Source organism: Peromyscus leucopus, chromosome 11, assembly GCF_004664715.2.
Source record: "Peromyscus leucopus breed LL Stock chromosome 11, UCI_PerLeu_2.1, whole genome shotgun sequence".
Classification (NCBI taxonomy): domain Eukaryota; kingdom Metazoa; phylum Chordata; class Mammalia; order Rodentia; family Cricetidae; genus Peromyscus; species Peromyscus leucopus.
This window is the reverse complement of record NC_051072.1, coordinates 53,500,144-53,524,243: the sequence shown is the minus strand read 5'-3', so window position 1 is coordinate 53,524,243 and position 24,100 is coordinate 53,500,144. Positions and strand designations below refer to the sequence as shown.

The 24,100-nt window shown below is 46.4% G+C and overlaps 1 protein-coding gene across 6 annotated transcripts in view; it reads right to left on the bottom strand.

Annotated features, from left to right (window-relative positions):
* Pde8b (phosphodiesterase 8B) overlaps window positions 1–24,100 on the bottom strand; it is a 226,948-nt gene that overhangs the window by 188,655 nt on the left and 14,193 nt on the right. For 3 of the 6 annotated variants that reach the window (XM_028871662.2, XM_037209496.1, XM_037209497.1), the window contains exon 1: window positions 7,402–8,008. The exons of 1 other annotated variant lie outside the window; for it this stretch is intronic. In XM_028871662.2, the coding sequence (XP_028727495.1) occupies window positions 7,402–7,740 (339 nt within the window). In that variant the 5' untranslated portion in view covers window positions 7,741–8,008. Of the gene's footprint in view, window positions 1–7,401; window positions 8,035–24,100 lie in introns of those variants that run through there. 2 more of the 6 variants (XM_028871660.2, XM_028871661.2) reach the window with 1 other exon arrangement.

Below are 24,100 nucleotides of genomic sequence, written 5' to 3'. Positions count from 1 at the left end.
CCGTGTCTTCCCTTTCGAATTCCAGTTGAAGCAGACCAAACCCATGAGTGGTGGTGGTTTTCCAGGTCCTGGATAGCACATCTCAGTAAGTTCAGTTAGGCTACATCGGCTAAGTCAATCCACTAGAAAGTGTGATTTTCATGTTCCAATAGAAAACAACACCATGTTTTTAAAAATATCTGCATAACCCGAATCTCAATTTTAATCTCATTTTAATTACCAAGATAATGATGGCAAGCACAAGAATATTAGCCCTGAATCATGAGGTCAGTGAAAACATTTTGTGTGTTGATTACATGGCTTCTCCATGCACGGCACATCCTCCACTAACCTCAACACAGCACTCCAGGCCAGAGAGGTAGAGGGGGCGAATGCGTATGAAGAAAAACTCCACTCTCGAGGCCCCTGGCTTCCCTGCCTCCCTTCTATGGCCCCTCTGCTCTCTGCTACAGATAACTGTACCCCAGCACCAACCACTGTGGGCGTTGTCCACAGATTCCATGTCGTACCCCCAGGGGTCAGCTGTGTGCTGAGGAGCAGTAAAGACCAGCGCTTTAGAACCTTGAGGTGGATTCGATCGTTCCTTCAAAGTCCAGCTCTTACCCTGGGCCGCTTATTCTATTTATCATAGCTTCATTTCCCACCTTTGGAAAGACTGATTTTTCCTACTTTATGTGTATGAGTGTTTTATGTCTGCCTGCGTGGGCACCACTGGAGTGCCTGGCGCCTGCGGAAGTCAAAAGGGGTTGTGAGTTGACACATGGGTGCTGGGAACCAAACCCGGTTCCTCTGCAGAAGCAGTAGGTGCTCTTAACCACCAAGCCCTCTCCCTAGGCCCCATCTTCCTCCTTTTTAAGAATGGGAATAAGGATCTGTCGTTTGGAGTAGATTTAGGGGAAACAGTGTAGATGGAAGGATCCAGAAACAGCAGGGACTTAACAGCTAATGTCTTTATATCCACCTTATTTACCTTGTAAAAATCTACAATATTGCCTTGGAAACATGATACAACACAAACCATTTCTTCTCTCACTGATGGAATAGCTGAGAATAAAATCATTTCCTGGTTTTTGTCAGAGCAATCACCAGTTTCTCAAAGCCAACTGTGAGCAGAACAGCAGCATTCCACAGCAGGAGCTATTTTTCTGTGGGTTATCCCTAAGGAAGCAGAAAAGTGGAGATGAATGGGAACCGGGGATGTCAGAAAATCCTAAGTCAATGGGAGGGGAGAAGCAACAGGAGAAACCACCATTGCCAATGCTCACATAGAGCAGACTACAAGTCCTTAAGCTGCATCATTGCCTGTTAAACATGGTACCCACCAAGGCTCCCACTATAACATAAAAGCAACTCCTCCCCCCCCCCCATCTAAAACAAGCTCCAGAAGGCTGGGGGAGGGCTCGGCTCCATGCCAGAACACTTGATTAGTATGTAAGAGCCTTGGGTTCAATCTCAACGCCCCCCCCAAATAAATAAATAATAAAGTCTCCAACACACAGCTTAATATTTTAAAACACAGTCAAAACGTGCATTTTTTTTTTACTGAAAATATCAGCTTATAAACACATATTTAAAAAATCATTTTTCTCACTCTTGGGGCCTGAGGAAAGACGCCTACAGAGTACAGGCAAGTAAAAACTGGGGCAGGGGCAGGGTACGGTGGCCAGGCTGGGTCTGCTGGGTCTGGTGAGGCAGCGTCGTGATGTCTCTGGCCCCACGGAGCCCTGAGGGAGGGGTCACAAGGGAGGACAGAGGAACCAGAGTCAGCAGAAGAAAGTGAAGGGGAAGGTGGGTGTGCAGCACTCAGAGGTCCCCAGCCAGGGTCACCGGAGAGGTTTTAGTGCCGGCCCTTAGGCGGGAAGTAGAAGCAGTGAATCTGGCCCACATAGAGAACCCTCCTCTCTGAGACAAGCTTCCACACTGTCCACCGCACTTTGAGCGTCTCTCTCTGTAGCTCCCAGGAGCAGCTGATCTCCCTTTCCGGTGCCTTTGGGATACGTTCCATATCTGCTTCCCCGGCCCTACTCCCCACACTGCCTTGAACCCAGGACTCCTCATCCAGTGCTCTCCTGTTCCCTCTGCTTCCCAGATGTGTTTGGTGAGAGGCGGTTACAGACAGGAGATCCCTAGAATGCAGGTCAATTCCATGAAGCTATTTGCCCGCTTGTCTCTCTGCCTGTTTCTGTTCCTCTCTGCATCTCTGTCTCTGTCTCTGTGTGTCTGTCTGTCTCTGTCTCTCTCCAAAAAGAAATGGTAGAAACGGTGCACTCACACCCAGCTAAGACTGTCAGTCCATCCACTGGTTGCGTCTCTCACATGCCTTCTTCAGGTCACAGCTTCTGGGAGCTTCTGTAGACTCGATCCCCTGGGTTTCCATAACCACTCCCACCCCACGATCCGCCTACAGTGGTAGTAGTTCTCTCTTTTTCAAGTCTGGGGTCCTGCAGCCTCATCCGTGGACTTTCTTTCCATCTGCCAACAACTTAGAAGTAGCTCCTTCCGGAGATTATTATCTCATGTGCGCTCCGCTTGCTGTGCAGATAATGTTGAATCGGGGGGCGAGGAAGATGTGGCTGGCTCGTCTTGCTTCATCCAAGTGAAGTGGTTGCCTATAGTCTCTGGCTGGTGACAGCAATTCCTGTGGCCGTGAGCTCTTTGTGCCCAGCAGAGATCCCCACAAAAGCAGAAAGTAAATACTTGTATTCCTCCATCAGAATCCTCAGCCTGGTTGAGTGGCTATCCCCTCTGTGAAGACCCTGAATTCTAGGTTGTACGTACCCGTCTGACCCAAAGTTCTCACCTCTTCCTCCCCAGCTGGTTTTCCGGTCTTGAGACTCTATATTCCCAGCTGGGCCTGTGGGACTCGCTCTCTGCTTGCTATTTGGATTCCTGGCCCTCACCAAAGCTGGTGTCACAGAATCTTCCCTGCCCTTACCTGTATGCCCTGTCCCATTAGAGCTGTGAGGGGAGATGTCAGCAGAAATTTCTTACCTCTAAATGCACAGTGTTGCTTTCTGATTTGAAGTCTTTTGTTGTTGTTTTGCTTTGGTTTTTCAAGACAGGGCTTCTCTGTGTAGCCCTGGCAGTCCTGGAACTCACTCTGTAGACCAGGCTGGCCTTGAACTCAGAGATCCACCTGCCTCTGCCTCCTGAATGCTGGGAATAAAAGTGCACGCCACCCCTACCAGACTCTGATTTGAAGTCTTATTGGAAGGTGCTAAAAAGAACTGTCTAGTCATCCTTAAAAATCAGTGTAACTACGCTACAAAGCAGGAAGGTAATTTGAATGGAATCACTTGGGCTGGAAACACAGATCATTGGCTGAGCTTGCCTCACATGCAAGAAAATTCCCAGCACTGGAGAAAAAGAAGAAAGTAACCACTGCCTCTAATTTTGTGTGTTGGGAGGGGGCAAATTTTGATAAAATACACATCAGCAGAAAGTAAACCTGAGCCTGACGAACATACATTATAGGACTCACCAGAGCTTACTAAACTCTACGCTCTAGTTTGAAATAAGAAAAAAAAGAAAAAGAAAAAAAAAAAGAAAAAAGCAAACCAAAACAACAACAAAAGACGAAAGGAGTATTGAGAACTCCGAGAATGAAGAGCAGATGACACAGCTGTGCTGCCTGGCATCCAGCCTCAGCATCTTCCCTCGCTCTGCAAAAGCCCATCATGTGGGGCGTGGTCCCTCCAAGGCAGAGCCAGCTAAGGGACTGGGATGAGAAAGCAAAGCATCAGGATCCACACAAACCCAAGATGATCCTGCCGGGAACGGAACCTCAAGAAACCTGGGTGGGCTGCACGGTCCAGGACTGTCACCACTTAAGACTTTCCAGACAGCTGTGAAGACTCTGACTCCACAAATGGAGAGATCCACGTCCACGGCTGCAGGTGGCCACACATAACTTACCTGGGCCACAAAACAACTTAGTTCATTTGAAGCACGGGATCTCCAAGTGTGGCCCCCAGATCAGCGACAAGACATCTCTTAAAAACTCCCTGAAACGAAGTTCTCAGGTCCCTCCCAAGACCATTACTTTAGACACTTCAGGGGTGAGGCCCAGACCCACTGTGCACCTTACCAGGGTCTCCAGGTGACTCAGGTTTGAGACTCGTGACTAGAAAGACAAGAACTACTATAAAAAGTAGCTCTAATTCCTCTCCCCTGTTAAAGTCTCATTATTTACTGTAACATCACATAAATATTTATTTCCTTTTATGTACAGTCATTTTAACATGTATCCTCACTGACTCTAGAATGCCACGGAACAATGCTGTGGAAGCCACCAATCACTGGTTTAAGTGCACCCCTTTGGAAGAGATTTAGTCTCCTATGTAGGCTTTGCTCACTAAATCTTATGGATGTTCTCCAAATCCCCGGCATCTACAGTAGAGGTTGGCATAAATACCAGCTGAAGGAATAAATGAACGTGGTGAGGGAGTTGAAGAGGGGACGTGGAGATGATGCCAGCCATCAGCACAGGTGACACCAACTGTATCTCCATCCACAATGCAGCTCACCTGTGCGGAGGATGGAGCAAGTTGAGTGTGCCACCAGGAAAGACGGTGCTAGGACCGGCTGCTCAGTCCTGGCTGCTCCAAGCAGCAACAGCTGGTACCAGAAAAGGTTGGTACGGATTCCTAGTTCCTCCCCAAGAGAAGTCCCATAGTCTCCTCCGAGGATTTCTGAACAAGAATTACAGAACTGGCACACGCCAAGAGTGAGCATCCTGCAGGAGTCTCCTGTTAGAGTACTATTTTAAAAAGGCAAGCAAGAGAGATGAATTGCTAGGAAGCTGCATTTTTTACAGCGATTGGGAGACAAACTCCTTACCAGAAATGGAAACTCATGTGATATCATTGCACTGCATATGAATTATTAATGTTGATAATCTTTTTTGCCAATTAGGTATTCAAGAAGGTTCCTGTTGACATCATGTTTGACATCATAATGCTTCATCATTCTAAAAGCTTAATGAAATAAATTATTGCTAGAAAAAGAGAGAGATCAAACACACTTTTTTTTTGTACTCAGGGGAATACCAGAAGCCAGCTAGATAATAAGGATAGTGTTTATAATTGACGTACAAAGAGGAAGGTAAAAGAAAGACTATTAAAACCCACTAAGACTGTAAATAGGACCAAATGGCAAAGACTTTCTTTTTCTAGCCAAGCAGTCAGAAAGGGAAGAGGAGCCACGTGACTGCCAACTATCACACGCTCATAGAATTCTTACTCTAAAAAGGAAAAGAAAAATTTTTTACAAAATCATCTCATCCATTCATCCATGTAAGGGCACAGAACATGTGAACTTTCAGACTGCAAAAGACCATAGACTATTAGTCGGAGGCTAAAGGGATACTATTCAATATTTGGGGGCAATTCTGTGATAAGAAGTTCTATAGCATTTGTATAAATATACCTGATCTAATTTCAAATGTACAATTTCTGAGGTTTATGGAATGCAAATTCATGTGGAATCGCTGAAGTTACACCCTCCTTTCCAACATTCCTAGCAATGGCTTGGAATAAATTAAGCTCTTATTTGGACATCTTGTTGATAAAGTAAAGAGGGTTAAATTCCTTCCCAGGTCAAGCCTTTTAACACTTAAGCCAAGTAGCATGAGATTTATTCGAGTTTATAGTAACTGCTAATAATCAGGGCTCATTTTCTCCATCAGTTTTTACTCTATTTGGTTTCTAAGTAGCCTCTTGAGGAAAGCATTAAGACACAGAAAAATGGTCTCATTCATTATTTTTTTTTCTTTTCACTAAACAAACACCAAGTAGCCAGGGTTGCCAGGTACTAAAAATGAGTTCCTTGCTACTCTGAAAGGTAAAAATACCTAAGTTTCTCTTGAGCAACCAAAACAAAATACCACAAAGTTCACGAGCGGTCACCGTTCTCAACTACTGCTTCAGGCCTTCAAATTCCCTTTTAAGCCCCCAAGTTAAGGATGCTGCTAAAAATAGGCTCCTTAACACCTTGAAATTTCTTCTAATGCTAACTTTATGTTTCTGCTGGCAGCGGGCCCAGAAAGCAACAAACAAAAGCAAATTTGGTACCCACCACACGTCTCTGCAAAAAACCACCTAATGGAATCCAGGTCTCTACTCTTTGGATAACCTGTTAGTATTCAAAAGTCAGAAAAGAAATGTATTCCTGGCACATAGTAGGTACATATTAGACGGTATGTTTATGTTAAAGGTGTTCACAATTACTACCAGAGAAACATCACACCTGCTAGTAAACACGAGTTAAGTTTTACAGGGCCAAATGAGATTCCATTTCACAAAAAAACTGAATTCATCAGAAGGCAGCCCACTGTCCTTCCTCCTTCCTTTCCTCCAGGATGGGTGCACTCCATCCAGGAAGACTCAGTCTCCTCACACTGGGCCAACTGTTGAGCATAGTCTTAACTACTAGATACACAATTGTGTCTTTGTCAAGGAATCACGGAGTGGTCCCTGGTAATCGACTACATAAAAGCTGTCTATCTAACACAGTTTAGAGACGTGCTTTTTCCTCTGCACAATGAGACGTGTCCTCGCTCTTGGATTTGCTATCAAGCGATTACATCTGACACGATGAAGCCCTCTTGGACGTGACAGTACTTTGAAAACCTGTAGATGGGCACTGTTGGAATAAATTTTCATCAAGAACTATCTAGGGACCGTTTTAACCTTTCCACATCCTCACACTCTCATTCACCCTGGCTGATGTGTGTGCAGAAGCATCATCCTGAGGTAGCTGCCCTGAGCTGAAAACCACATCCCTCCACGGTGGCTCTGCTGACATTCGGAACTCTGACTCTCAATTATGCCCAGGCTACAGTCATCCCAGAGAAGCACCACAGTGACAACAGGTTCCACTTGGCTCTCCCCTAGTCCCTTTCTATAGCTCTTCAAAAAGAAACAGCCTGATTCATTCACAAATCCCTGCACTGGGCCACTGTGCTGAGAACTCCTGCCAGCCTAGCTGACTTGCAGGTGAAAATCTGAACCCCAGGCGCTCTAACATCCTGGTGCTTGGTCTGCACCACATGCAGATCCAGCTCAGCACTCAGATTTCATTCAGAGAAACTCGCATGCTCTTGGTGATGCATACCCATCCTTCCAGCTACATCCATTGGGCCACAGGCGCCCTCCCTTAGCAAGAAACAGGCCGCCCCAACTGCTTTCTCCTGCGCTACACTCCACCTGTCCCCACCCCAGGACCAGGCAGGGTTGGTCCCCTGCACCCTCCAGGATCTTTTTCTTCCCCAATTCCCCGGGCCTTCACCTCCCACAAAAATGAAAAGTAAACTCTCCCCCAGTCGATCGCCCAACTCCCCCACGAGCCCCCTACCCGGTGCAGACCCGACGGGCAGCACCCCCCCAACAGCTCCACATTTACCTTGACGCTTGTGTAGCTGGTCTGGGTCTCGGCCTCAGCGCTGCTGCAGCAGTGACGCCTCCGGCCCCGGCAGGTGGTCACGGCGGGGCCCGAGGACCCGGTGCTGCTGCCACTGCCCAGCTCAGCCCGGGACTTGCGGACTCGGACAGCGCCCGGGGGTCCCGCCGCGCGGCTCGGGGGCATGGCGTCGGCGGCGTCGGTCTGCACGAAGAGGCCGTGCAGGGGCGCCGTGGGGCCCTGCGACAGGCTGCTGGTCTGGCGGGGCGAGTTGGACTCATCTGAGTCCCGGCAGTAGATCACGCCGCTCTGTGAGACATGGATGCTGGGGGCGCAGCCCATCCCTCAGCCGGGCTCCCCAGCGCGCGCCCGCCCGCGCCCCCCGGGCCACCCAGACTCGGAGCTTCCCGCGGCCACCTGCAGTGAGGGGGCGGGCGCGGTGACGGCGGCGTCGCCCAGACTGCGCGCCCCCCAGCCCGGGTGGCCGCCGCTCTGTCGGGCTCTCCTCCGTGCCCCCTGGCAAGCGTCCGGGGGCAGCACGCGTCACCCCAACTTTCCCTCCTGGGCCATCTTCCTCCCGGAGCGGCAGAGCGCGCACACACACACACACACGGCCCGCGCGCCCCGGCGGCCGCCACCCTCCCCGCCGCAGCGCCCCAAACGCGCGCCCCGCGCCTCCGCCCTCCGCTCCGCCCGCGCCTCGGCCCGCGCCGCCCAGCTCCCCACGCCCGGGCCGGGGCGCCAGCCCGCCCGCCTGCCCGCCGGCTCCGTCTTCCCCACTTTCAGTCTTCGCACGTCCCCTTCCCGTCTCGGTCCTCCTTGGGGTCCCCAAGGGCCGCCCCACTGCACTCCGCTCCCGGCCCCGCGCAGCGCCTGACACCGTGCCTTGGAACCCTCCACAGCTCCTGGCTGCCCCGAGGCCTTGTCCCTTGGGGGGGTGGGGGGCAGGTCCACACGGCCCCCCAGTGCCCTAGCCCCTCTCCCCCTAGTCTGCACAAGCCCCTCTCCAGGCCCAGGATGGCTGGGTGGACCTCAAGTGTCTTCTCAAAACCACATTTTCAACCCTACCCCGACTTGTCACCAGGATGCCCTGATGACAACAGCAGGGAACGGAGAGCTCAGGCCCACCAAGCCCATTGATTGACTTGTCAAGACGACTTAAGAGACCCCATTCTTGACTAGTTTACATATCTGCTTTCACTTCAGTCCTACCAGCATCCACATGCTCATCTTAAGGTTCAGCTGGGTGGTGGCCCAGCCTTTAGAAAAAAGCCCATTCCCTGTCTGCGTATCCTTCGGAAGTTCATGCCAAGAGATGGGCAGCAGTCCCACTGGGGAATTACATTCTCATTTCCGTGAAAGAGCCAAGGAAAGAACAAAAAGCTGTCGGCATGTTCATTTGTTTTCCTATTCGTATTTTGTCTGTTTGTTTGTTTGCTTGCTTTTGTTGTTGTTTTTTTCTCTCTCTCCCCTAGTTTTCAGCTCTTCTCTGGGTGTCACTAAATGTTCACCCTGACTTCCACCTCACCCAGCCTCCCACGGCTCTCCTTCCACTCTGGACTGGGCAATCCAAGATGGCCTCCCTCAGTTCCCTCAGTGAGGGCCACGCTGGCTGAGCCCCCCTGGTAGAAGAGGAGAATGCTTTTAGAAGCAACTATGCTGTGCAAACTGTCTTCTGGAAATCCACGTTCTAGCCTCCAGGCATCACTTGCCCACTTACTCATGGGCCCCTCCAGTAATTTTTGCCACTATCTCGGTGGCACAGTTTACAAGATAGTGAACGGGTCTGAGCAAGGACTTCAGTTAGACGTCTGTAAGGACAAATTTCAGTGCAAAATACAAAGAGGTATCCAGTTCAAGACAACATCATTAAACTCCTTTCCCTCATACCGTCAGCTCTTAGAGTTACTGGAGGAAGGTGTCGGTTGATATCTTCTCACTGAGAAACAAAATAGACATCCCTACACATCTGAAGCTCAAGCTGGGTATGATGCTAGTTTACACCCATAATTCTACAAACTGGGAGGTTGAGGCAGGAGGATTACAACAGGAGGTCAAGGCCAATCTGATCGCCATGAGCTCTAGGCTCCTGTCTACACACAAGCAGAAACACCACCACATCTCAAGTTCAGATAGAAAGAGTCAACCTTATTCAACTTTTTGTTTTGCATCTCAGTTCAGTTATCACTTTTTTTTTCATTTTAATGACATTTAAAAAAAAAAAAGTGCCTCTCCAGTTAATGTGGGGAAAATCCCTGTTGTATTTCCTCATGGGCAGGGAAATAGCTCAAAGGATTTCCAGGTGGGCTGAGTTCCCCAGCAAACTCTGAGGTAGGGTTTGGCAAGTAATCAGTTTATCAAAGGTCTTGAAAGCAACATTTAGAGAAGGTCAGAAAGGGAAGTGACGTCTCAGCTGAGGGAGAAACTGACCCAGACTTGGGCACCTGGCAAGGAGGATTCTGATGCTTAGGATGACGCTTCAGAGAGATCCGGAGGTGGGGGCTCCGAAGAGGGACCTTGATACACCCATGTCGACCAGTCATTCACACCAACTATGTCAGTGACCTTGGACAAGGTGGCTGAGGCAGGCCCCCTTATAAAAGGGCGACAGAACCAGTTTCCTGCTGGCAGCGTCCCCAGCAGCCGGAGGAGTAAGTCAGCGCCCTTCTGTCCTGACATCACAGCTTACCCACAGTTCTTTGCAAATGGACTGGGCACCATGCAGATAAGACTGCCACAGAACAGGGTTGGGCAGTCATTCACTTAAAACTAAATCTGGTAGCTACCATCTGTAACAGGTTGTTGATTTGTTTTTTTGTTTGTTTGGTTGGTTGGTTTCTTTGTTTTTCTTTTGGGTCACCAACCAGCTCCCAAATCATGACACAGAGACTTCTTATCAGTTTTGAAGGCTAGGCCTACCTCAGGCTCTCTTCTGGCTACCTCTTATAAGTTAAATTAAACTGTTTCTTTTTACCTACCTTTTGCCTTGGGACTGTTTGCCCTCTTCCTTTCTTCCTGTCTGTCTTTCACTGCTTCTCTCTATCTGTCTGTCTGTCTGTCTGGCATCTGCCTGGCTTCTTGCCCTGGGCATGTCCCTTGTTCTCTTCTCCTTCTTTTCTCATTCTTCTTCATTTCTCTCCCGCAAGCCTAGATTTCTCCTCCTATTTATCCTCTCTGCCTGCTAACCCCGCCTGTCCATCTCCTGCCTACCTATTGGCCATTCAGCTTTGTATTGAACCAATCAGGTGCCTTAGGCAGGCAAAGTGAAACAAATGCAGCACATCTTTACATAATTAAACAAATGCAGCATAAACAAATGTGACACACAGTTAAAGTAATATCCGGCAGTGTAAACAAATGTAACATATCTTTGCCTAGTTAAAATAATATTCTGCAACAACCGTACGCCCTTCCTTCTAATGAATCACTAAGGAATGAACAAGCAATAGCAGAATTAAATTCCAAGACCCTTACAAAATCTCCATCCCTTCTCCTGGTATGATGTTAGTTATTCCTCAGGTAGTTCCTATGCACCCATCTCAGGCACCATCCTTCACGAAACTGAGCATCAGATACTTCTCATGCTGCTGCTATGTTCAGAGTCTTCTCAAGGACTTACTCAATGAAACTACCCATTGAAAAGTGTCAGTGATGCTTTGGAAGGCTAAACTATGGTAAAAACACAAATTACACCCTATCTTCTGGTAGAGAGCACTTGCAGATGAATCATGACTGCACAGACATCCAGAAACAAATTTAGGTTGAACTTATACATTATAAAAAATGAGTAAGCCTCGAGAGGGATGGATGACCTCAATGTAGCTAGTGAATAGGACCAGACAGCTTTAGTGGATTCACTGAACATTCATATTGGCACCAGGTCCTCTGGTTGAATGTGACTTCTCCATGGGATAGAAGACAGAGAGAAAGTACTTACATATCCATTTACATCCCATTTTCAAAGCAGCCAGTAGCTCAGACTCAGACATAACTTTCACCTCCTATTCTGGCTTGGGAATATATATATTCATATATTTTCTGTCTTTATAATCTCCAAGTGTTCTCAGTGGGAATGTGTGACTTGCCCCCCATGACAGGGACAGATCTGATCTGATTGCTGAAACTTACAAGAGTATATAAATGGAGAATACATGAGGCTCTGAAATTATATCCCCTGCTTAGTTCTAAGACCTGAATGCTGGCCTCAGGGAGTGATTTCTGAACTGGTCCCCCTACAAGGACACAGTGCAACCCAGGGTGACAACAATGTCTGCATGCTCAGACACTGCGGCTGTCATTTAGGCAAAATTTAGTAAAATAAGGTCAGAAAACCCAACATTATAAAAGGAAATTAATTAAAGAGAGAAAATTTTAGCAGCAATGTCCAAGAAATAAATAAAAAGAAAGCTAACTGAATAAAAAAAAACTGTACTTAAAAAGAAGGAAGAAATTTAGCTCATGTTCAAGGTCAGCTGAGCGCCTTTTATGTTTTATAATGATATTAAGTAAGAGCTTGCTGCAGAATTATGACCCAGAGCACTGCAAGATCCCGAAGAATTAAGGTCCATTCCACTTCTAAAATGGAATGAATCTCCCAGAATTCCTCTCAAGGAGCAGAAAATGTGATTAATACATTTTGAATCATTTTTAACCACAAAGGTTAAAACAACCACAGTCATCTAATTGATCTTTAGATAACCAAACATTTAATCAACCGATCAACCTTACAGAACTTCTGGGTTCAGACAATGTTCCTCATGGGAGAGTCTTGGGAATCTAACCACCTGACAGGTCAAATGACACCGTTTATTAGGCAACCCAGCCCAGCAGAAGGTTCACTGAACTCAGAAGGTTCAGTCTGAAACCTGACTCTGTGTAACCTTGGGTAAGTCGTTTAACCTCTGAGCTGCAATTGCCTGCATAATCTCTGACCTCTCGAAATCACTGACATTTGGGATGCTAAGAGCTTTTTATCTTCTTATGAAATGATTTTTAATTTAAAATCTTGGGCTTTTTTTTTTTCTTCTTCTTCAAGCTAAAAGAACAGTCCCAACTCTGAGGGCACATCGGAACACCCAGAAGAATTTGTCAGAAATATAATAATTCCCCACTGCGGGTGTTCAGGGCTGGTCCAGCATCTGCCATTTCTAAGAAAGTGGATCTAGTGGAGCCCTGACTTCAGCCTTCTTTGCAGACCATACAAGGCAAATGGCTGAAGTACCCACACAATGAGGCTGCTCCCGTCGCAGGCTGAGCTTTCTACCCTCACTCTTTCTGCTCCAGCTAAAGTTGACTAGATAGATCTTGCAGAAGAAAGAGCTCAAGTGCCTGGTGGCTGGAGGCTGGCGATCTCGGAGCTTACTGGAGTAGGATACCAGAACCCCTAGACCAGTAAAGACATCCGACACGCCACACCAGCTGGGCCCAACATGGCTGATGTGGATGGCTACAAAGTGTTCCATGATAATACCCTCTCTATGACCTTCAAAAGTGCCTATCCCATCAAGTATCTGATGCCACATTAGGAAAATCTCATGAATACAGAAAGTCAGAGGGATTCATACCCATTCCTAGAATCCCCTGCCTTTTCCTCAATTTGACTCACGATGATCCACCCCTCCATCAGTTTGACCATCAAAGTAGCCATCCAAACTACCATAAAGCTACTACTATCATTTACTGTACTCACCATTTGAGTGTGTACCTTTGGAAATTTCATAAATTTGTAAATTTCCTCCCAGTTCCTAATTCGTCTTCTTTTCCAATTCTTTCTTTGACGGAGACAAGAACCTGGAAACACTGGCCAGAGGTCTCGGCCTGGCTGTCTTCTCTCCTAACACACACACACACACACACACACACACACACACACACACACGCCTCACATTGTTTCCCCAGAAGATCTAGCGCTCATCAGGAGCTGTGCCCTTTGCCAGTCATGCATTTATCTCCATACTCGCATGGCTAACCTCTTCTCTTCCTTAGGTCTCTTATGACATGTCCCCTGATCCATGTTTTCTATCCTCAACCCTTATTTAAAACTTCAGCCGACATTCCCCACAGTCTCTGTGGCCCTCCTGAAGCCCCCTGGCCTGGAGTTTTTCTTGTCTCATAACATATGTCACCTTCCATTTTACTATAGAATTCGCTCACTTGTAATATTTACTTTCTATCTTTTCTCACTGGAATCTAGGTTCTTATTTATTTTTGGATCTCATATATCTGTTGTATCAGTGCCTAACATACAGCTGGGTATTCAAATATTTGTTCAATGAAGAATGAATTTTTTTTTGCCTTCTAACTGTCACAGCTCAAAATTAAAGGAGCGATTGTTTTAAGTAAGAAATTTCATGTTCTGTGACTTTAGTTTTTAAAGTCAATAAATGTGTTCAACTTGAAAATCCTCCTTTTAGAAATAAAAATCATCTGCATAGATTTTTGTTTTGTTTTGTTTTGTTTTTCGAGACAGGGTTTCTCTGGGTAGCTTTGCGCCTTTCCTGGAGCTCACTTGGTAGCCCAGGCTGGCCTCGAACTCACAGAGATCCACCTGCCTTTGTCTCCCATGTGCTGGGATTAAAGGCGTGCGCCACCACCGCCCAGCTGCATAGATTTTTTATCAGTGCTATTTATAGTAGTGAAGTGTGAAAAAAATCCATAGATCAAACACTTGAGGAATAGCCCAGCAACCTGCACTGTCTGACTATCACTATTCCAATGTGTTTAAATGAAAATTAGATTAAAAAGCAATACAATATATATGCCTCAATTACAGATACGGGAAAATATATGTACTTACTAAGGTTCATAAGTGAATGTCAAATGTGATCTAAATATTGCATTAAGACAATCTAAGTGTCATGTTTCCTAATTGTCTTCTTTTAAAAAAAAAATGGCAAGTTATCTTTTATGGGATTTCATTGGTAGTTTTCCCATCAAATAAGGAAGAAGATGGTGGGAGAAGAAAGCCAGGAATGAGAAATAGATGTGGAGAAATTAATGGATACACACTTAGAGGGGAAACACAGAACCAGACCCACAAATACACGGGGAGAGATAAAGAAAGACATACGCAGACATTTTTAGGGTGGAATATTCCTAGCTAGTGCATTTATAGATGCAGCTTTTCAAAGAGAAAGAAAAGTAAGTTGTATTTTAAATTATGCTTGCATCACTTTTTAGATTTTTTTTTGCCAAAGACCAAATGAAATTAAGGAAAGGATTTGGCCCATAGGACAGATCTTTCTTGCCAATTGTAGAAACAGAAAACAGACAAGATATAGAAGGAAAGTCAGCTAACATCTCTGACTTCTTTAGGTCAACATCACCAAACCTGCAAGGCATTGAGCACTGGGTCCTTATCTGCATGGTATGAAAGTGATCTGTGCTTCCCATTCACAAGAAAATCATAAGGAAAGAGCTGGACCAGCTCCCAGGGAGAATTCTAGAATCCCGTAGCTCTTTGTCCCCAGGTTCTCTTGGGCCCAAGCAATCAAGCTATGAAGGATGGAACATCCTTTTCCAAATGTCTTGCAAATATAATTCACAGAAATGTCCAAGACATAAAAAGATATTCAAATGAAACTCAGGGTAGAGGCCACTCCACAGAGAAGCTTCCAGAGGAGCTAGGAATTTAGGACTTACAAGAAATAACAGAAATGCATAAGAGCAACAAAATGAACTGTCAGTTCTTTTCTGGTCATTAAGATAATTGGGAAAGGCTTTCTAAAGAAAGAGGAATGCTAGCTGAACCCTGACTAGGGTGGCTTACTAATCAGGGGAGTCGTACGAGCAAAGGTACAGAGGCACATCTAACTTTGAGGGAGCTAGAGGCCATGAACACACAGGACAACTAGACAGTAACTCCTGAGCCAGGGATGATGAACCCAAGGGGGAAGGAGACAGAAAATGGCAAGTGCTGAAACTGCCCTTCTATGTAGAAGTTGCTTCCTTTACAGAACCACCCTAATGTGAAAAATCTACATCGAGAAAACAAATCTATTGTCTAGGTAATGATACCATTTGCCAAGTGATTGAGTGTTGGCTTTCATTCAACACGGCCCCTTGAATATTCACATACAGTCCTTGAGGTTTTAGACTTTCCAGATCCAGGTATGTATTTTAAATCCACATAAAAAGTTTTCGGTATACACAATATATAAAGCAAGTTGCAATGCATATTTGTGTACATGCAATGCACATAGGCCTAAGATTCCCTAAATACCCGGTGGGAAAAGTTTAAAAGTCCAGGTTTGTTCGGATGTCCTAATTTGTTTTCTTTGCTGTGTGAAACATCATGACCAAAACCATCTTGGAGGGGAAAGGGTTTATTCCCTCTTACCCATCCCAGTTACTGACAATTGTCAAGAGAAGTCAGGGCAGGACCTCAAGACAGGAACCTGGAGACAGGAACTGAAGCAGAGAGTGTGGAGGAACAGCCACTTACTGGCTTACTCCCCATGGCTTGCTCAGTTGCTTTCTTTTTTTTTTTTTTTTTTTTTTTTTTTGGTTTTTCGAGACAGGGTTTCTCTGTGTAGCTTTGCGCCTTTCCTGGAGCTCACTTGGTAGCCCAGGCTGGCCTCGAACTCACAGCGATCCACCTGGCTCTGCCTCCCGAGTGCTGGGATTAAAGGCGTGCGCCACCAACGCCCAGCTTCAGTTGCTTTCTTAAAACAACTCAGGACCACCTACCAGGAATGGCACCGCCCACCGTAGACTGGACCCTCCTACATCAAGCATTACTCAAGAAAATGTCCCATAGACTTGCCTACAGGCCTTTCTGATGGAGGCATTTTCTCAGCTGAGGTTCCCTCTTTGCAGAAAACTCTAGTCTGTGTCAAATTGACTAAAAATGGATCAGCACATCAGGTGTGGTGGCTTAATCCCGGCACCAGAGGTGGCTGAGGCAAGTGAACTGGGATAAATTCAAGACCAGCCAAGGCTACATAGTAAATTCTGGGCCATCCTGGGCTACAGAGTGAGACTCTGTTTAAAAGCAAAGAGGTAGAAAACAGTAAGCAAACAAGAAGGTCCAGATTTCTAAGTAAGCCCTCCCCGGGCAAGATGCACATTTTGAGAAGTGCGCCATTTACTCCAAAACATACCATCATACTCAGCAAATATTTACTGACAGCCTACTATGTATCAAATGCCAACTCTGCACCAGGGAGTTAGAAGGAAACAGTCTCAATTTCCATGAATTTAGACTACGTGGGGTGGAAGATTAGAAAGATAAGCAATAAATTCTCTGGGAGTGGTGAAGGTATTTAAGAGCATTGATATGTTAAAGAGGCCCGACATGCTGGCACATGCCTAAAATCCCAGCACTGAGGATGCAAAGACAGAGAACATTGCTACATATTCAAGGCTGGCTGGGTCTCCACAGTGACTTTCAGACCAGCTAGAGCTATGCAGTAAGACCCTGACTATAAACAAACAAATAAATTCATAAAGTTGGTGTGATGGATTTGGGGTAGGGTTACAGACATTTTTCTAAGCAGAGAGGATGTTTAGGCTATGGTTATCAGAAAACTTTATCAAATAAGGTTTTCCTTCGCTCGTTTCTCATCTTCCCATCTACACACTGAGGACCCTGAGGACCACCAGGACACAGGGCACCATGAGAGAGATGAAGAAGTACATCTGACAGACAGTCCAGGAAGGAACAAAGATCTGTATACATAAGTGTGTTCATACTTGCTGTGAGATAAAAATCCTAACCCAGAGAGAGAGGTGAGTTTGGGAGACAGAGACCTGGAAGATGTCACCAAGAAGATTAAGGGTGTAGTTCCCCAAAGAAGGGGCAGGATTTGAATCTGGAAAAAGAAGGCACTACAGAAGACCTCCATGAAGACCCAGGGGTAGGAACATTCTCTGAATACTTGAAGAACAATAAAAGAGGTGGCTTAAACGCCTTATGGTAGAGGGTCATAGGAACCATGTGTGTTGCAACCCAAGGGTCTTGCTGAGCCATCCCACCCCTCACTGGCTTTGGGACAGCTGGCCCTGCCCCTCGCTGGACATTACAGCAGGAGGACTGGCCCTGTCCCCCACGGGAAGTTGGCTTCCCTCCACATACACACTTGGTAGAGATGGCCCCATCCCTCACCAAGGGCAGGGGAGCACTGTCCCCCAAAGGCATGGGCCTAGGAGAGCTAGCTCTGTCTCTCACCTGAGGGAGTGGTCCCAGTGGCCTGGACCAACCAATTCAGCTACCACCCAGACCCACATCCTGGGCTTTGGGTTGGCCCACCCTAACCTCTATACCCCATCTGTGACCTGCTGGAGTGCGCGAAGGGACTCATCCCCAGAAGGATAGCTGTAGATCTCCATGACTAGGGCAACAACAGGACATCCGAGAGGCATTTCAATGAGAGACCAGTGATGATGGTGTACCAGAGGCCTTGAACCAGACCCATGACTCACTGCAATGGACATGTTGTGGGTGGGGCTGATTGGACGAAAGGGTCTACTGTGTGACACACCGCAGCTCCTGATGCCGAGGGATGAATGAAGTGTTGGAAAGATGGAGGAGTGAGGTGGGGTTTTTTGTTTATTTTTAGTTAATTGAGGGGTGTCTTTTGGAGGAGCATGTTGCAGGGGTGAGGGGCAGATGTGGAGGGTCTGGGAGGTGACTAGCATTGAGTTCATGATGTGAAATTCCCAAAGAATCAATAAAGAATTATGCAAAACAAACAAACAAACAAACAAAAACCTTGGGGTAAAACCACTATGCATCACAAAGGATTACACCGGACTTTCTAAAACGTGTTGCGGTGGTGTTTGGTGTTATTTGGTGTTGTCATGTGTTATGTGTCTTAGTTAGTGTTAGTGACACTAATAATAATGTATTATTATTATTACTATTACTACACTATTATTACCAAGGAACCAAATGCCAGGCCACAGAGCTTGGCTCCATCCTAAGCATGAAAATCGCTCTGGTTCTCAGTAAAACTCAAGGGCTATTTGGCCGATGGAAATGACTGCATGTTCGCTGACTAGCCTGAGGGAGTTGGGAGTGAGGTCCGTGAGGAGTTAGCAGACCCGGGGTAGTGGGGTCTTTACAGACCCAGTTATGTCCTAGACGGGCGAGCCGAACCCCTACCCCCGAGGTGATAATGACTGAATTAATTACCTGGAAGGGGGTAATAGGGTTAAAAGAGGTCATAAAAGTGGGGGCCTAACCCACTAAGACTGCGGTTCTTTTCAGAAAAAGGGGCCCCAGCACTGCCCACACACACCTTGGAAGGAGCCTGTCAGTTCATACAGGGAAGACAGTGTCTAAGGCCAACAGGGGAGCCTGGCCAGACACCCCCCATGCTTGCACCCTGAGCTGGGAGTTCTAGACTCCTGATTTATGAAAAAGTGGATTTCTATTATATAGACCACCCAGTCTCTGGTATCTTGTTGAGACAGTCTTAGCACACTGAGCCAATACAATAACGTGGAATAGATGGATTTGTGAGGCTAGGAGTAAAGGGGGTAAGGGATTTGACAGATCTTATTGTGACTGGATTCCTGGGATCTGGTGTCTGATTAGACGAGGGGCCAAGGAGCCTGCGTTCTCAAAAGCAACTGCCAAATTCCCAGCTGAGATACCCAGGGCAAAGTGCATGAGAACGCCGAATAGTCCTGTAAGAAACGACACCTCTACACACAGCGGCCACTTGCCCTGTACTCACAGTGGACATTTCCCCTGTACACACAGTGGACATTTCCCCTCTACACACAGTGGACATTTCCCCTCTACACACAGTGGACATTTCCCCTCTACACACAGTGGGCGCTTCCCCTATACACACACAGGCACGTGCTTCCCCTGGATTTGCAATTTTGTGGGGCTCAGAAGTTTGAGTCTAGAAACCAGAAAGTATCTACTCAACACGAGAGCTGACATTTGTCCCCAGAACAGGACTAGAATATGAGATAAGACATCAAGAAGGTCTTTTGTGTCTACTGCTGGGCCTGGAGAATTTACAACTAGGGAGGAAAAACACTCAGCGTTGTTTTATAAATTTTTTTTTATTATTATTTTTATATACATTGGTGTTTGACCTGCATGTCTTTGTGTGGGAGTCGGATCCACAAGAACTTGAGTTACAGACAGTTGTGAGCTGCCATGTGGGTGCTGGGAATTGAACCCAGGTCCTCTGGAAGAGCAGCCAGTGATCTTAACCACAGAGCCATCTCTCCAGCCCCCTGGTATTGTTTTAAAGACCAGAAGAGGGCAGATAGACATGTCAGTCTCCAGGTCCTCCTTGTCAACCAACAAATGGAAGGCCCACCCTTTCCCTGAGAGAATAAGAGACATCTCTTTGCCAAGACGTCCTTGGGCTTCCCTACAGCCAGGCACACCCAGGGATGTTAGTTTCTTGCTTCCTGTTTGGATTGCTAAGGTCAGCCTTGGAGACTTTTGCTGCAAGAACTGCTTTTAAACCCTTGGAATTCCACTTCATTACCAGTTGCAGGGGCCCCAAGGCCGCAGCTCAGCCCAAGGGCCCTGCCTTAGGCCCTTCTGAGGATCCTGTGTCTTAGTCCTCTTGCTTTGGCCGCTGGGGGCAGATCTAGAAGCCTTCTGACAGGAAGTGTCTTCCTTCTGGAATTTGACATTTGCTCTGCAGCATGGCACTTCGGCTATTATATCACTAAACGTCTCCAAGGCAACAGTAACTGGGGGCCTGACTGATAACTTTTTCATATCATGAACAGAAATAGCGAAAGTCACATGGTTCTACTAAATAGTGAGAGTCACATGGTTCTCCCAACCAGTGACAACAAACTTCAGCAGACGTCAGAGTGGGTGATCTCTGCTAAAACACAGGTTGCGAGGCCAGAGAATGTGGGTTTCAAACTCCTTCCTCGGGGACGGGACTGCCACTTACTCAGGATCACACTTTGAAAACCACGTCCGTACACAAGGTAAGATATTACAAACAAAAGCGGAGGGCGTAGCAAAAGTCTTCACGTGTGATATTTGATTTTCTAAGACACAACTTGTGCACTGGCTGAATCTTCGTTTCACAGAGGATTGCCATAGAACACTGCCAGCTGAAGGATGAGAATGTGTTAGATTTGGGGGGGGGGGTCTCCAATCATGCTTCCTGACCTCTGGAAGCGTGTGTGAGGAGGGCTGGTTTACCCACAGACGTCAATGCGATATTGATGTTCACAACAGCAATGCATTCCCAGTAGGGCACTTGATTTCATGTTCCTTACTATAAATCATTTAAACCTAGGAACACCAGTCCACTGTGTTTTAGGAACAATAAAGTTAGGTAAAAAAGAGGCCTGGTGAGTTAGGTGAAGGAGAGACAATGTAAATTTGCCACCCTGTGGGAACCGCTCATTAGCAACAGTTTTGAACATTGCGTGCCTTATTTCTCTAGGCTGCTCTTGTGTTTGTGTCTTTGGATAGGAAATTTTTCAACACCTCTTTTCTGTTGACCATTGACCTGAACTCCCACCTGGTGTGGTTAATTGTTTGCTTTCTCCAAGCATTGAGTCGCCCACTTTTAGAAGTGAAACCCCACATAAGCCTTTAACAAAGAAATATGGCCAGTGCTGTGCACAACGCATTTCTCACTGAGATCTCAAAGCCTTCACATCAGTGAATCTACTCATATCAAAATTACCGGCTGTTACTACCGATCTTTCCCAGGGAAGTCACAAGAGGCACCTACCTCTCCTCACTATGTCCCTTTCCAGGGAAGTCATAAGCGACACCTACCTCTCCTTGAACCAAGGTGCAATTCCACCAAAGTTTACTCTGGGGAGCCAATGAGTTTATAGGGCTTACTTATAGAACATTTAAGTGAGGGGTTACAGGAATGTGGGTGTTCCCTTGCAAAAGCTCACACCAGAAAGTCTTTACCTAACAGGGATACCAACTTTCCTATAGCCGCATAGATAAAGCCTGCCTCCTCCGGTCTTCCCCAGTGTGTATATATAGTCTAGCCACTCCCCAAGGCCAGTGCAGTTAGGACAGCGTTGCATACAACAGGTAGTAGGAGCTCACAGGTGAAGGTCCTGTGACCCTGTGTGCCCCCTTAGGAGGAGATGTAAACAGTCAACCAGCCCGGCTGGGAGATCATTTGCAAGTGGGCACAGCCAAACTCCCCAAGACAGCAATTGTTTGGCTGAAAGTATATTCCTGAACAATCCCAGCATAAACATGAGCTTAAACACACACACAACACACACACACACACACACACACACACACACACACACACACACAACACAGAGAGAGAGAGAGAGAGAGAGAGAGAGAGAGAGAGAGAGAGAGAGAGAGCTCTATAGAGTCTTGAGATGAAAGGGACACATCAGAGCATGTGTGACATGGGAGTTATCTTTGGATGATGACAAGGAAACAATATCCTCTGAACACAACAGTGACGCGTGTGACCTCACAGCGGCTGTGACAGTGTGCACGAGATCTGTGCAAGCACAAACCAGACCAGATCTCAGCACAGAGAGGGGAAGTAGGCACGAAATTCCACCCTTAGCCTTGACGCTATCGGCAACGGTGAGCGGCTGGGAGAGGAGAGTGTCGTCCCTGGTAAGCCAACCGTGCTCCAAGGATACGTGCACAATACAAATTGACGTGACGTGGAGAGAGAGGAGGAGCAAAGTTGGGTGGATAAGGAGGTAGGGGTGGAACCAGGAAGGAGGATGAATATGATCAAGATAAGGAGGATGAATATGATCAAGATACAGTGTATGAAATTTTTAGAAAGTCAAATCAAATTAAAAAGAAAAAAAACTAAATTTGGGAGCTAAAACTACGAAACTCTTAAAAACCTGTAGCCTCCAGGCTTAGAAGATAGAGAGGTCATGAGTTCAAGGCCAGCCTGATAAAATTAATTACAAAACAATAGTGAACTGAGGCACAGACACAGGTATGACCCTGTGTTCGGACTTGGGCCTTGTAGGCATACTAAGTGAAAGGAGCCAGGCAAAAGGCCACAGAGGTCCATGTGCGCAAGACATCCAGTCTATTCTGACAAGTTCAGACAGGTAAATCAGGTAGTGGTCAGGGTTTGGAGAGTTGGAACGCAGAGAATGGCTGCTTCAGGGACATGGGGTTTCCTTTCAGGGGGATTTCTTCTTGAAGAGCTGGAACTAGACAGGGGGTGTGGTTGCACGGCGTCCTGAAGTGAAGTATGCTTCATCAGACACTTTGAACTGGCGATTTTAAGTTGTGCACAACTTATCATGAAGCAATGTCACTTACCACTTTACTAGAACAAATGAAAAACACACAGCAGCGTGGAATCAATGTAGGGAAAGCACCTGACAATTCCCTATATGTACTCATATAACCATTTATGAAAGGCCCTGGTTCAATCCACTGCATCAAAAAAGAAAGAAAGGAGAAAACTCGGTATCATTCTTAGCTGAGAATTATCCAGTGCCTCTCATATCCATAACAAAACATGTACCACACCTACACTAGAGACCCTCACCACCACCACACTAAAGCAAGAACAGAAAGCGACACGGGCCGGGAAGGAACAGCTCTGTTCACAAGCACTCCCGTGTGCAAAGAAAACCCTAATGACCTCAAAAGCAACTACTGGAACCAGTAAGTGAGTTCAGCAAATCTCAGAACACAGGTCATCCGCTTTCTATATGCCCGTAATGAGGAATTGGGAATTTGACATTTGAAGTGCCATTTACGATCATATTGAGAAGCATAAACATTTCTCCTTGCTGAAAAAGCTAAAACATCAACAAAAGGTGTGAGAAACTCAAGCTCATCCAGAACCACTCGATTGCATGGCAGACTCCTTGTTGCTGGGACGTCAGTTCTCCAAAAACTGTTGGGTCTGTTCAGTGCCATCCCAGTCTAGAAACTTACCAAAGGACTCTAAGATCTGGGTAGAAATACAAAAGGTCTGCAATAACTCAATGAGTTCTGCAAACAACATGGAAAGATTATGCCTGCTTTTAAGACTGAATAGACAGTCACGGTGAACAAAGGAGGTAGAGCTAGTGTGATGATGGACAAGTGGACAGATGGAACACTAGACTGTCCAGGTACCGGACAGCGCATCAACTCAGTTTCAATAACAGTTCCATGGAAGTCAACTGGTAATGTGGAGTCTTTTCAGCACGGTGCTAGGATGGCTGTGTACACAAGGCAATGAAACAAAATCAGCACAGAAATAAAAATCCTGACCCTTACTTTATACCGTTCACAAATATTAACCATATGGGTCACAGAATTAAGCAAAGAATCCAAGGCTTAAAAACATCTAGAAGTAAACATAGATGTTTACAGACGTGGAGTAGGCAAAGATTGCTTAGACAAAAATGCAAAAGGAATGTGCCACCAAACGGAAAAAAAGTGTGTGTTGGAGTTCAACAGAAGCTTAACAGTCTGTTCTTGTAAAGTGTTTTTAAGAAAAGAAAAAGGGAAGTCGGTGACTGGGAGAAAAAGACATCCAGAATATATCTACCTCACAGGATTGGAGGCGGGTGATGGGACAGAGGTTGTCCAGCATAAGCAAGACCCTGGGCTCAAGCCCCAACACCACACACACAGAGCCATGTATACAAGGACACACACACATACACCACACACACACAGGCATACACACATGGACACACACAGACTGGCACACATGGACACACACATATATTACACACACAAACAGGTACATGTAGACACACACACATACACCACACACACAGGCACACG